Here is a 13759-nt window from a genome sequence, read left to right as displayed (position 1 = left end):
GAGTTTCTATCTCTCTGCTTACATTAACCATCTGTAAAAAGTAAACATGTCATTTACTTTTACCACTAGAGTCTTTAGTATATTGATCATAGTTATTTCAAATTTCTAGTCTGGTAATCCCCAAATTTCTGTCATATCTGAGTCTGATTCTGATGCTTGCTCTGTCTGTTCAGACTGATTTTTGTCTTGAGCTGCCCTATAACTTTTTGTTGAAAGCCACACATGATGTATTGGATAAAAGTAATGAGGCAAATAGGCCTTTTGGCTGAGGTTTCATGTTTCTCTGACTAGAAGTTAGGCTGTGTTTACTGTTCACTGTAGCTGTGGCATTAGAGGCTAAAATTGCATCTAGTGTCCTTGTTCATCTCCTGTTGTCTTCAGATTTCCATAGAGACTCCTTCTTAAACAGGGTCTGAGCCTTACACTTCTTTCACAGCAATCCCTCATATTCATGCAAGAGACAGACTGATGTGGTAAAGTGAGGGAGAGGAGAACTATGTTATAGCCCTTGATTAGATCTCAATCTTCTGTGAGTCTGAGTTCTGTATTTGTCTTCCCCCATGTCAAAAATTAGAAGGGGCTGGAAATGAATATTTCTCCTCCCTTAGACTGACAGTGTCTGATAAGCCCAAGCTGATCAGCCTCTGATAAGATAGTTTCCTTTGAGTACAGGCCTTTGTGAGGAGAGCAGAAAAACCTGGGAGTATTTCAAAATGTTTACTTTCTCCCTCCCCTTGCCATAATCAGGAAGGGATCCCTTTTGTTCCTAGTTAGCTGTGTGTTTTTATCATGAAAATGTTTAAAGCATTCCTTTAAAAATATATATTTCATACCTGGAAACATAAATCATTACTGAAAATGGTGTTTTCTACTTTTGGGAAATTTTGCATTAACATACAAAGTTTTAATACAGAAATATCATGAAAGTATTGTAGTAGAAATGGCCCAAAAATATAATAATAAAAATAATGTCTCATAGCATTGATATACTTGAATATTTAGCACTTAAAAATTCAGCTGGTCATTGAGAAGACTAAAAATTTTAGGCTTAAAGTTTAATACTATCATGATAGTATCTCAAATAAATTATTTCAATTCTAATTATCAGCACAGAATCAACTTTATATCTTAATTTCATTTTAACAACTAATAGCACTGTAAAAAACCCTTGAACGTTTAGGTTGTGCTGGCTTCTGGGAAACACCTTATGCTTTATATAAACCTCTTTATCTACCATAGAGCTCCTGCTTGAATCTCTACAGTGATAGGGAAAAAACTCACTGTAGGAACAAAAACTATAAACTATCTGGTGCTAAGAAATTTACGGAGAAAATCTGAAATTTTTTTGTGAGGACTTACATAAGTGGATAGGTGTATACAATATATAGAAAACCCCAGTATAATAAATGTGGCAGCTCTCCTCAAAGTCATTTATAAATTCAATGTAATTCAGGGAATAATAAAGGAAATGCATACAATTACCAACAAGATTTTTACAGAACTTAAGCAGTTTGTTCGAAAATTCATACAAAAGTAGGAGGAGGCTGAGAATTATCATGATACATTTTGAAGAATAATAAAGGAAGGGGGCTTACCTCTCTAGATCTAATTGGCTAATTATAATCTGCTAGATATTTTTTNTTGAAAAAGCCATATCTGTTAAGTCCATAAGAAAAATAAAAGATATCATGTAATCTTTATTTCTTTCTTTCTTTATGTGTATCTGAGTTTTTGACCTACATTATTTTACTTCTCTCTGAAGAACTTTTAATATTTCTTGTATGGCAGGTGTGTGAGCAACAAACTTTCTCAATTTTTGTTTGTCTGAGAAAGCATTTATTTCTCCTTTACACTTGAAGAATAATTTCACTGGACACAAAATTCTAGCTTGGTGTTTTTTTCTTTTAACACTTAAAGTATTTCACTCCACTCTGTTCTTGCTTTCGTAGTTTTGAAAGAGAAGTCCAATGTAGTTACAATCCTCGTTCTTGTATAGGTAAGGTTTTTTAAATTAAAAAAAAAATTTTATCCTCTCTGGCTTCTTTCAAGATTTTCTTTTGAAAACAGTTTGCACAGGAAATGCCTCGGTGTAGATTTTTGCAATTTATCATGTTTTCTGAGGTCTGGGTCTAAGGTTTAATGTCTGTGATTAATATTGGAAAATTCTCACCAATAATTATTTCAAGGATTTTCTGTTCCTTTCTCTCTTCTACTTCTGGTATTCCTATGACATGTATGTTATACCTTTTATAACTGCCCCACAGTTCTTGGTATTTTATTTTATTTTTTTCATTCTTTTATCTCTTTGTTTTTCAGTTTGGGAAGTTTTTATTGACATATCTTCATGTTCACTAGTTATTTTCTTGTGGTGTTCAGACAACCGATAAGCCCATCAAAGGCATTCCTTACGTATGTTACAGTGTTTTTTATTGCTAATATTTCCTTTTGATTCTTTCTTAGAGTTTCTATCTCTCTGCTTACATTAACCATCTGTAAAAAGTAAACATGTCATTTACTTTTACCACTAGAGTCTTTAGTATATTGATCATAGTTATTTCAAATTTCTAGTCTGGTAATCCCCAAATTTCTGTCATATCTGAGTCTGATTCTGATGCTTGCTCTGTCTGTTCAGACTGATTTTTGTCTTGAGCTGCCCTATAACTTTTTGTTGAAAGCCACACATGATGTATTGGATAAAAGTAATGAGGCAAATAGGCCTTTTGGCTGAGGTTTCATGTTTCTCTGACTAGAAGTTAGGCTGTGTTTACTGTTCACTGTAGCTGTGGCATTAGAGGCTAAAATTGCATCTAGTGTCCTTGTTTTCATCTCCTGTTGTCTTCAGATTTCCATAGAGACTCCTTCTTAAACAGGGTCTGAGCCTTACACTTCTTTCACAGCAATCCCTCATATTCATGCAAGAGACAGACTGATGTGGTAAAGTGAGGGAGAGGAGAACTATGTTATAGCCCTTGATTAGATCTCAATCTTCTGTGAGTCTGAGTTCTGTATTTGTCTTCCCCCATGTCAAAAATTAGAAGGGGCTGGAAATGAATATTTCTCCTCCCTTAGACTGACAGTGTCTGATAAGCCCAAGCTGATCAGCCTCTGATAAGATAGTTTCCTTTGAGTACAGGCCTTTGTGAGGAGAGCAGAAAAACCTGGGAGTATTTCAAAATGTTTACTTTCTCCCTCCCCTTGCCATAATCAGGAAGGGATCCCTTTTGTTCCTAGTTAGCTGTGTGTTTTTATCATGAAAATGTTTAAAGCATTCCTTTAAAAATATATATTTCATACCTGGAAACATAAATCATTACTGAAAATGGTGTTTTCTACTTTTGGGAAATTTTGCATTAACATACAAAGTTTTAATACAGAAATATCATGAAAGTATTGTAGTAGAAATGGCCCAAAAATATAATAATAAAAATAAAGAATGTCTCATAGCATTGATATACTTGAATATTTAGCACTTAAAAATTCAGCTGGTCATTGAGAAGACTAAAAATTTTAGGCTTAAAGTTTAATACTATCATGATAGTATCTCAAATAAATTATTTCAATTCTAATTATCAGCACAGAATCAACTTTATATCTTAATTTCATTTTAACAACTAATAGCACTGTAAAAAACCCTTGAACGTTTAGGTTGTGCTGGCTTCTGGGAAACACCTTATGCTTTATATAAACCTCTTTATCTACCATAGAGCTCCTGCTTGAATCTCTACAGTGATAGGGAAAAAACTCACTGTAGGAACAAAAACTATAAACTATCTGGTGCTAAGAAATTTACGGAGAAAATCTGAAATTTTTTTGTGAGGACTTACATAAGTGGATAGGTGTATACAATATATAGAAAACCCCAGTATAATAAATGTGGCAGCTCTCCTCAAAGTCATTTATAAATTCAATGTAATACAGGGAATAATAAAGGAAATGCATACAATTACCAACAAGATTTTTACAGAACTTAAGCAGTTTGGTCGAAAATTCATACAAAAGTAGGAGGAGGCTGAGAATTATCATGATACATTTTGAAGAATAATAAAGGAAGGGGGCTTACCTCTCTAGATCTAATTGGCTAATTATAATCTGCTAGATATTTTTTTAAAAGATTTTACTTATCTATTTGAGAGAGAGAGAGAACAAGCAGGAGGGAGGGGCAAAGGAAGAGGAAGAGGGAGAAGCATACTCCCCACTGAGCAGGGAGCCTGATGCAGGGCTGGATCCCAGGACCTTGAGATCAAGGCCTGGGCAGAAGGCAGGCACTTAATCAACTGAACCACCCAGGCGCCCCCATGAGCCTATACTTTTCAACTATCGTGCTACACTGCCTCATGCTGTAGCAAAATAGGGACAAATAGACCAGTAGAAGAGACTAGAAAAAAGTGTGTGTGTGACATGTATGGAACTTCACATAATAAGTAGATTGCATATCATTTGTCAAAATTTGCCCTCTTTATTCTATATTAAAGTGTTTTTTATCTTTTTTATTAATAATAATATTTTTTTATTATATTGTGTTAGTCACCATACAGTACATCCCCAGTTTTTGATATAAAGTTCGATGATTCATTACTTGCGTATAACACCCAGTGCACCATGCAATACGTGCCCTCCTTAATACCCATCACCAGCCTATTCGATTCCCCCACCACCACCGAAGCCCTCAGTTTGTTTCCCAGAGTCCATAGTCTCTCGTGGTTCATTCTCCCTTCTGTTTATCCCCCTCTTTCTTCTTCCCTTTCTTCTCCTACCCATCTTCCTACTTTTTATGTTCCATAAATGAGTGAAACCATATGATAATTGTCTCTCTTCTGCTTGACTTATTTCGCTTAGCATTATCTCCTCCAGTCCCGTCCATGTTGCAACAAATGTTGAGAAATCGTTCTTTTTGATGGCTGAGTGTTTTTTATCTTAACCAGTAATAAAAAATATCTCTTTCAAAAACACTTCTAGAAATTTCTGCCTCTTGGAGCCACAGCCATTGAAGATCGCCTTCAAGCACGTGTTCCAGAAACAATAACAACTTTACTGAAAGCGAACATAAGAATATGGGTCTTGACAGGAGATAAACAAGAAACTGCAATTAACATAGGTAATGGATATAAAATTTTAGAAAATCTGGTTGGACACATATTCTAAATATATCCTAATATCAAGAATGAATGAACTTCCTTCAAGTAATTGTTTTATATGCCTTTGGGTAAATGGAGTGCAATGGAACCTTGCCATCACATGGTAGAAAATTTGAACAAACTAAGCAAAGCAAAGAGTCTGTCTCCTTCACATTGCTGAAATATAGACTGCAGAATGTTTACATGAGTAATAGGTAGTTTCTTTTTCCTTTCCTTTGAATTTGAAGTTATGGCATATTTTCCCTGTAATGTATATACTTATCTTTGTATTGTATACGTTTATTCATTAACGTTTTGATTATTAGTGAGAATATTCAATTGTTTTTTTTTCTTTTTTAATTTAAAGTCAATTAGCCAACTTGTAGTACATCATCAGTTTCAGGTGTAGTGTTCAATAATTCATCAGTTGCATATAACACCCACTGCTCATCACGTCACCCAATTACCCCATCCCCCCACCCTTTTCCCCTTCAGCAACCCTCAGTTTGTTCCCTACAGTTAAGAGTCTCTCATGGGGGGAAAACTGAATGGGAAGTCATCAGAGAGGGAGAAAAACAATTTTTTTCCTCAAGTTCCAATGTCACCTTTATTTTTTTTTGCCTTTCTCCCCCCTTTACTGCATGATTGTATCTTAGGGTTGAGATGTGCAGAATAGAAGTCAAAAAATCAATTGTTAGCTGCAAATATTCAAATTTTGATGGTGAGAAGGAATTGAAATTATTATCTTTTTCATAATCATGGTAGCCAGCTCCAGTTAGATTGACATGTATGATGAAATGAGTCTGTATGTGCCAGTCACCACCTTTAAATGTTGTGTCCCCTCATTTGTTTATTCTACATTCATTCATTTAATGAATACTGAACACTTGCTAGGTACCAGGAAAATCTAGGAACTGGGAATGAAAACCTAAGTAATAGTCTCTTTCCTCATGAAACTTATATCCAAGTAGAAAAGATAAAATTAATAAGCAAGTCACTGTGTTTTGTAATATTGCAATCAGTGCTAAGAATAAAAACACAGCAAGGCATAGCAAGAGGTAGACAAGGTAATCAAATAGAACACCTGTAAAGAAGGTGACTTTTGAAGCAGAGCCCCAGATGGAAAGTGGGAGCAAGCATTGGGAAGATCTCTGGGACAAGTGTTCTAGGCAAAGAGTATAGTGAGCACATTGGCCCTGGTGTAGGGATATGCATATGTGAGGAACAAATGAAAGGCCAGAGTGGTTGGGGTACAGGAAGCAAAGCATAGAAAATAGGAAATGAGAGCTTGTTAGGCCGCAATAAGAAATGTATATGGTTTTAAGCAGGAGAGTAATATGATCTAATTTATGTTTTAAAAATACCTGTTGGCTCTTGTATAGAGACTGGGCTGAGCGGAATTCAGGAGATCAGGTAGGAAGCCTTCATAAAAGTCTAGAAAAGAGACAATGGTGACTTGTACTAGGATGTGATGGGGAGTGTGAGAGAGGGACTAACATTGGGGTTCATTTGGTAGGTTGATCTGTCAGCCCTCGCTGATGAGGGTGTGGTGAGTACAGATGAGTCTTTCAGAGTTTTGCTGTGAAGAGGAGCAGAGAAATAGGGTGTAACTGGAAAAGAACATGGAGTCAGTGAAGGGTTGGCTATTTTTGAAGGGTCTACTTAACCGCTCTAAACATCAATTTTCTTGTCTGCAAAATGGGGATAGTAATAGTTTTAACTTCATAGCATTTTTTGTGAGGCCACCTTGAGGTAATCCCTGTGAAGAGCTTAGCTTGGCGTGAATCACTTACAAGTCCTTCATGAATGTTAGATATTAGCGTAATTATTAAGGACTCACCAAAGAAGTCCAACCATGATGTAGTCACTCATTTATCCACCTGGAAAATTTTTGAGAACATACCATGCTCACGCTCTCCTTTTGCCAGCTCTCCCATATTTCGGCTTTAGTGTGACTTGCTATGTTTCTTGATAATCATGAACTCAGCGACCACAGTAACTTGGTGTATATCCTCAGTGTATATCCTGTGAGGGAGCTCAGTGGACACAGCACCACAAAGGAGGACGATCGGTCTCTCATCACCTTCCTAAATTGCACCCAATCACTTTTTCCGGACCCACAACCTGAGGATTGTTTTTTTTCCTGAGCCTTCAACTCTGTGCTCAGTTCAGGACTGAAACCCAACCAAGATGAAACACAGCCATTGTTGGGAATTTTTATCCTTATTGAATGAGACTTATTTTTGTTAATTGAAGTCTATAATTCATTTGAAGGATTCTTCGCTGAGAATAACTGCATTCTTAGATAACTGCTATATTGACTTGCACTCATTAAAAAAAAACAACATTTAGTAATTGTGGTGGAATTGAAGGAAGAAAGGAAACAATCTCTCCAGTTTCTTAAAGCAGGGCTTGCAAACATCTGGAAGAACTAGGCAGGACAAGAGTGAAGGGCAATGTCCACAAGGGGAGTGCTGGCCCCTGAAGGGGCAGCCACTGCATCCTTGCCTTTTGGAAATGAGTGTCTGCTATTGGCACAGGTTTATTTTTTTAATTAAAAAAATTTTTTTAGGGGGTGGTGAGGCAGAAAGAGAGGGAGAGAGAGGATCCTAAATAGGCTCGAGGTTGGGCATGGAGCCTAAGGTGGGGCTTGATCTCACAACCCTGAGATCATGACCTGAGTGGAAATCAAAAGTCAGACATTTAACTGATTGAGTCCCAGGTGACCTAGGTTTTTAGTTTTTAAAAGACAATTGGGAATTCTTTCTGTGATATAAATATCCTGCATAGATGTTGACGCAAATGTCTAAAACTTTGTAAGGGCAAAGCAAACATGTCTGTTGGCTGAAAGCACCCTACAGTCCCCTGACCTCTTTTGAGTACTGGGTCCCAGCATAAATTTTATTATCATCCCTTAGAGGCTATGCCTGCAGAGACTAGCTAAAAGATGGAGTCCATGAACTTATTATAACCGAAGGCCATGCTGACATAATTTGTTTTCTTAGAGGCTTTCTGAGCTCTAGATTTTCCAAGAAAAACAATAGCCTTTGGTGAGAGAGCTCTCATGTTACTTTCATGGTTTGAATGGCTGGGGAATGGATTCAAAAATAAAAACATTGAGCTGTGTCTGAGAGTTGACATCTTTAGATCTTTGGAAGAGAGTGTAGAGCATAATGGTTGAAAATCAAACTTTAGAGTTACAAGGACCCAGTTTTGAGCCTGAATCTTCTGCCTCTGTATTTATGAGCTTGTGCTTTTGTGGGCTTTTCTAACCCCCAATTTTCTCATTAATAAAATGAAATAACCATGATAACTCTGGCGATTGTGATGGTTAAGTGAAATGTGTATGTAAATTTCTTTCTAAAGTATTGGGCACAGTGAGGGCTTTGAAAATGTTGGCTGCAGCCTTTATGAACATTGTGACACTTCTAATTACCATCAGCGCTCATGGAGCTCAAGTTGGCTAATGTTTTTGCAGTTAAAAGACTAACCATAGGCTTGATTCTGGCTACAAACAAAATTTGACTAAGGATCTGCCAGGAGGGTAACTTTTAGGAATCAGTAGGTCAAGATTGGTTTTTGACGGTAGCCACAAGTGACTATATAAGGACTGCTGTCATATTTTTGCCTATTTTCTAAGACTACTAGTTCTATTAACTTCTGAAAACTTTCTGGTAACACGATTCAACATGATCTGCTGCTTCTTGATTAAGCAGCTTTTGTACTATTATATTCCACTTATTATATTTTGCTGGTTTTTTTTTTCTCTTTTGCATTAGCTTTGATTCCTTAGGTTTTTAGAGGCTTATCATATACCTGTTGTAAATCTTCCTTTGCACCCAACATAATGCTGGGTAAGCACTCAGTGCTTGCATACTGATTGAATTTTCATCACAATATATGGAGACTTTTAGCCTTTGTCTATATAGAGCCAGCAGCAGCTCATGGGGGCAGCGCCAGAACCCACTGTGGGCTGGCTTGTCTGTGTCTAGCACAAGTATTAACTCTCTAACCTGGGTGCTGGTACAGAAACAGCCAGCATTAGACAGTTAACTTTGTCAGTAACTTATTACAAAACAAAAGTGGACATATGAATGTTGCAATAAAACATACCAGGAAATCTTTAGAATTTTTTGAAAAGTTTAGAATCTCTAGTTTTGAAAAACCGCTGCAATAAGGCTAAACAAATATCCACAGGCTTCGAAATAGAAATCAAATTTAAAATATCATTACATTCTGTGGGGGAAATAAAAGCACTGTTTACATACGAAGCATCAGATGAACCAATAATTGATGAAGAAGACCATTTAAAAATGATTGTCTCCCGTAATTGGATAGGCTGCAATAGAATACGTAAATAGGCATTTTGAATTATATAAAAATCATGAAGCTACTTTTGCTTTTCTGTATGGTGTCCACAAGTGTCAGGAAATTTCAAAGGAAATATTAAAATGATATTGCATAAATTTATATTTAAATTAAATTCCAATTTACATGAACCTGATTTATATGAACAGTTTTAGAAAATCTGTTCCATAAGTTACAAATGTACAAAAATTTAATTTTCAAGATAATATATCATAAATTCATCAGTGTCTTCACAGCCTATAAAAAAACCTTAATAGCTCTAGTAATAGTTACATCAGAAAGATCATGTTCAAAATTAAAAATGGCCAAAAATTACTGACAATCTTACGTTTTCCAAGAGTGACCAACATTGCTTTCAACTACATATATTGTTTAAAAATAAAGTTGCTGGGCGCCCGGGTGGCGCGGTCGTTAGGTGTCTGCCTTCGGCTCAGGGCATGATCCTGGCGTTATGGGATTGAGCCCCACATCAGGCTCCTCCGCTANCGCCCGGGTGGCGCGGTCGTTAGGTGTCTGCCTTCGGCTCAGGGCATGATCCTGGCGTTATGGGATTGAGCCCCACATCAGGCTCCTCCGCTATGAGCCTGCTTCTTCCTCTCCCACTCCCCCTTGCTTGTGTCCCCTCTCTCACTGGCTGTGTCTATCTCTGTCAAATAAATAAATAAAATCTTTAAAAAAAAATAAAGTTGCTAAAAGTATAAGTTTTGATGGCTAAATAAATGAATTTGTAGAAATGTAAGATAGAAAAGTCTTATGATCAAACAAGGTATCACATTAATAAAATTTTATTTTTATTACATTGTATAAGATTATAGCACCAAAACTATATATTTTTTGCAACTTGTAAGTTTATGTTGTTTTTTGTCTATCACAGTTCCCTCTGTTATGTTTTATAACTATAAAATATTTTCAGAGAGAAACTTTGTTTTAGAATCTATAATGGCATTCCGTCCTCCCCACCACCACCTGTTTTTGAACAAGGGATCCCATACTTCCATTTTGCCGAGACAAAGGCTGGGGTGGGAGAGGAGAGGATGAACTAGTACTATGGAGAGTGGGAGGGCTCCTGGACTTGCAGATAGATGCTGAATTAAACACCTGCGCCATCTCCTTAGGACAACCATTAGTTCTCAGGAACAATAAGTGAACCTATAAGATGGAAGAGAAATCCTGTCCTAACTCACTCAACATTTGCAGGGCTCTCTTCTTACAGTCAAATCACTACTTCCTATTATTTACTCAGCAGGGTTAATTCCTTTCATTTATCCAGCAGCTTTCAAACTGTGCCCCTTTGAGCCCATAGGAGGAAAAGAAAGTGACTATTTTTGGACTATCTCTTAGTGGATGTTTCCTCAGCTTCATAGAACTTTAAAATGACTGCTTTCACAAAGACTCAAAATTTTTTGATAAGGGTTCATCTATCTCAGAGATAGTTTCATTCTTGTAGATAGAGAAGTGATTTTGTATTCGGGCCCTTGTAGGCTAGTCCCGTATTTACAAAAATATTCTCGGTCTAATTTCTAAAGTGAGAATGACTTAAAGTTTTCAAATTGGAAAATGCTCTCTGAGATGTCCAACTTGATCATCACGTTGAACATTATTATAAGCATTGGGTGAATTTATCTCCTTTAATCATACCTAGGATTTTGTTGGTACAGTGGGCATAATACTGTTGATATAGCAGCTTGATACGACAGAACTTGGCTTCCTCAGGACTTGGAATTGTTATAAAGCATGAACTGAATCTCACATCATATAAACATAATAAAAATAAAAATCCACAGACACTTAAAAGTACAGATTTAGCCATTAGTTATATGCACCTTCCCAGCCATTTCTAATTAGGTTGCCAATTAAGATTAAAATGAAACAGGGTTTCAATTTTTTCCATCTACAACCTGTTGCTCAGTATTTGTGATGACCTACTAGGCTTTGACCTAGTCATAAAGCAGAGAGTATGATGAAGAAAGAATATAAATAGATTTCTTATTTTAAAAAATGAACTTACAGAAGACATTGAGTCTTCAAATATGTGACATCTTTATTTCTCTCTTGGTAGCATATTCCTGTAAACTGATATCAGCTCACATGCCTCATATTCAATTGAATGCAAACTCATTTGAGGTAAGTGATTTTTAAAAATTTGATTTAATATGAGTGTAACCAACTTGTTACTTGAGTGTTCCCCCACACCTTAAAATCTACATAAGTTACCTTGAACTCCCACTCCAGTCCATTAGAACATTACCTCTGGTCCTCACTTCTTGCCTCAGTCATAGGCTAGTCCTTTATCACCCCTGCTTCTGGCATCATACTGAATCCAGCACTCAGATCATTAATTTTAAAAATGCAAAAAAAAAAAGAGAGAGAGAGAGAGAGAATATGTGCAAATAGCAGTCTTTTCAAAAATTTAAGTAGATAGGTGGCATTTACATTGAAGGAATGAAAGAATTTTGTGATCTAATATTGAACTTCCTTGCCCTTAAATATTAAAATGGCTACAGCCATTTATTTTCTGTTAAATATTTTTTACTGTGTAATTTTCTTATCATTTAAAAAAATTTAAATAGATTGCATCTATTCCTTTTCAGTCTTCTTTTTTAAAATGTAGATCTGAGTTTCCAACACATATCATAATTTTTCTCCATGAAAAACTTTAAAAATACTTCTTATGGGGCAGATCAGCTGGCATTGAATTTCCTCAGTTTTTGTCTAAGAAAAATCTTTATTTCTCTTTCACATTTGAAGGATAATTAACACTGGATATAGAATGCTAGGTCTTACTTTAACACTTTTTTCTCAACTGTATGGTTTCTGATGAGAAACTTGCTATTTCTTACTTTATTCTTCCCTTTGGCTTCTTTCAACATTTCTTCTTTGCCTTTGATTTTGTGGTTTGAATATGATATACATAGATATAAATATCTTGATATTTATCCTGCTTGGTGTTTTCTAAGTTTCCTGGGTCTGTAGTTATGTGTTTGCCATTAGTTTGGGAACATTCTTAGTCATTCATACTTAAAATTTTCTTTCTGTTCTGTTCTCTTTCTCTTCTCCTTCTGATATTCCAATTAGCTGTATGTTAGACCTTTTAAATTGTCCCACCATTCTTGAGTATTCCATTCTGGTTTTTTTTTCTAATTCTTTTTTTCCTTTATATTTCAGTTTGGGAAATTTCTGTTGATATATCTTCAAGCTCATTAATTTTTAGACTTTGTGAAGTCTATTGTTAGGCCCAATAAAGGCATTCTTCATTTCTGTTACAGTGTGTTTTTTTTTAATTTCTAGAATTTCATTTTTATTCCTTCTTAAGTGTTTCCATCTCTCTGCTTATCTTTCACATTTGTTCTTTTATGTTGTCTATTTTTCCATTGGAGTCCTTAACATGTTAATAATAGCTTATTTTAAATCCACTGTCTGATACTTCAAAAATCTGTGTTATCTTTCAATCTGGTTCCGATGCTTACTTTAGCTCTTCAGACAGTGCTTTTTCTTGCCGTTTAGCATGTCTTGTAATTTTTGTTGAAAGCTGGACATGATGAATATGGAAGAGAAATCCTGGTAAAGGCCTGTAATGTGAAGTTTTATGGTAATCTGGCTGTATTTAATGTTTGCTGCTCCTATACACATGAGAAGCTCCAAATTCTTCTAGTGTCCTCGTTTATTCCCCCTTGTTGTCTTTGGGTTTCCCTAAGAACTCTTCCTTAAATAGATCCATGCCTCACAGTTCTTTCATGTGCAATGCACTGTTACTATACCGGGGCCCCATTGGTGTGTGGTAAGGTGTGTGGGAAGAGAAGTGTTCTTATGATTAAATCTCAGTCTTTTAGTGAGCCTGTGCCCTGGTGTCTTCATAAGTGTTTCTTAACATTTTTTACCCCTTGCGAGACAGGGAGGTTAGAGGGGGCTAGAATTGTGTAAACACTCTTCCCTTTAGGTGGGATAAGACTCTGGTAAAGTCTTTAATGTTGGAGACTAGGCTTTCATTATGGAGAAGGCTCTGGGCATATATCAAAATGGTCACTTTTTCCCTCCTCCTGCCTGAACCACGAGAGGAATTTTTCTTGGCTTTTCACCATGAGAACCTGGTGAGGTTTCTAGAAGTAAATCCACAAAGATGTGAGTCTTCACCCGTTAAGATTGCAACCCAAGGAGTTTCTCACTTTTGTGGTAACCCATATTCAGCCTACATCAATTCCTCAAAATTACAAATTAAGAGTTCCTACCAGTTTGTGACTTTAGTAGTATCTTCCGCTCCAGTTAAACAGAGCTCAGCT

The 13759-nt window shown here is 36.2% G+C and overlaps 1 protein-coding gene across 1 annotated transcript in view; it reads left to right on the top strand.

Moving 5' to 3' along the window:
• Positions 1-13759, top strand: part of LOC105239758 (phospholipid-transporting ATPase IB-like) — a 195528-nt gene that overhangs the window by 95616 nt on the left and 86153 nt on the right. Inside the window, 2 exon segments of the mRNA XM_034663776.1 lie at positions 4957-5095; positions 11542-11606. Of these exon segments, the coding sequence (XP_034519667.1) occupies positions 4957-5095; positions 11542-11606 (204 nt within the window).

Source organism: Ailuropoda melanoleuca, chromosome 7, assembly GCF_002007445.2.
Source record: "Ailuropoda melanoleuca isolate Jingjing chromosome 7, ASM200744v2, whole genome shotgun sequence".
NCBI classification, from domain to species: Eukaryota; Metazoa; Chordata; class Mammalia; order Carnivora; family Ursidae; genus Ailuropoda; species Ailuropoda melanoleuca.
Note: the sequence above shows the minus strand (reverse complement) of the source record. Positions and strands in the feature narration are given on the sequence as shown.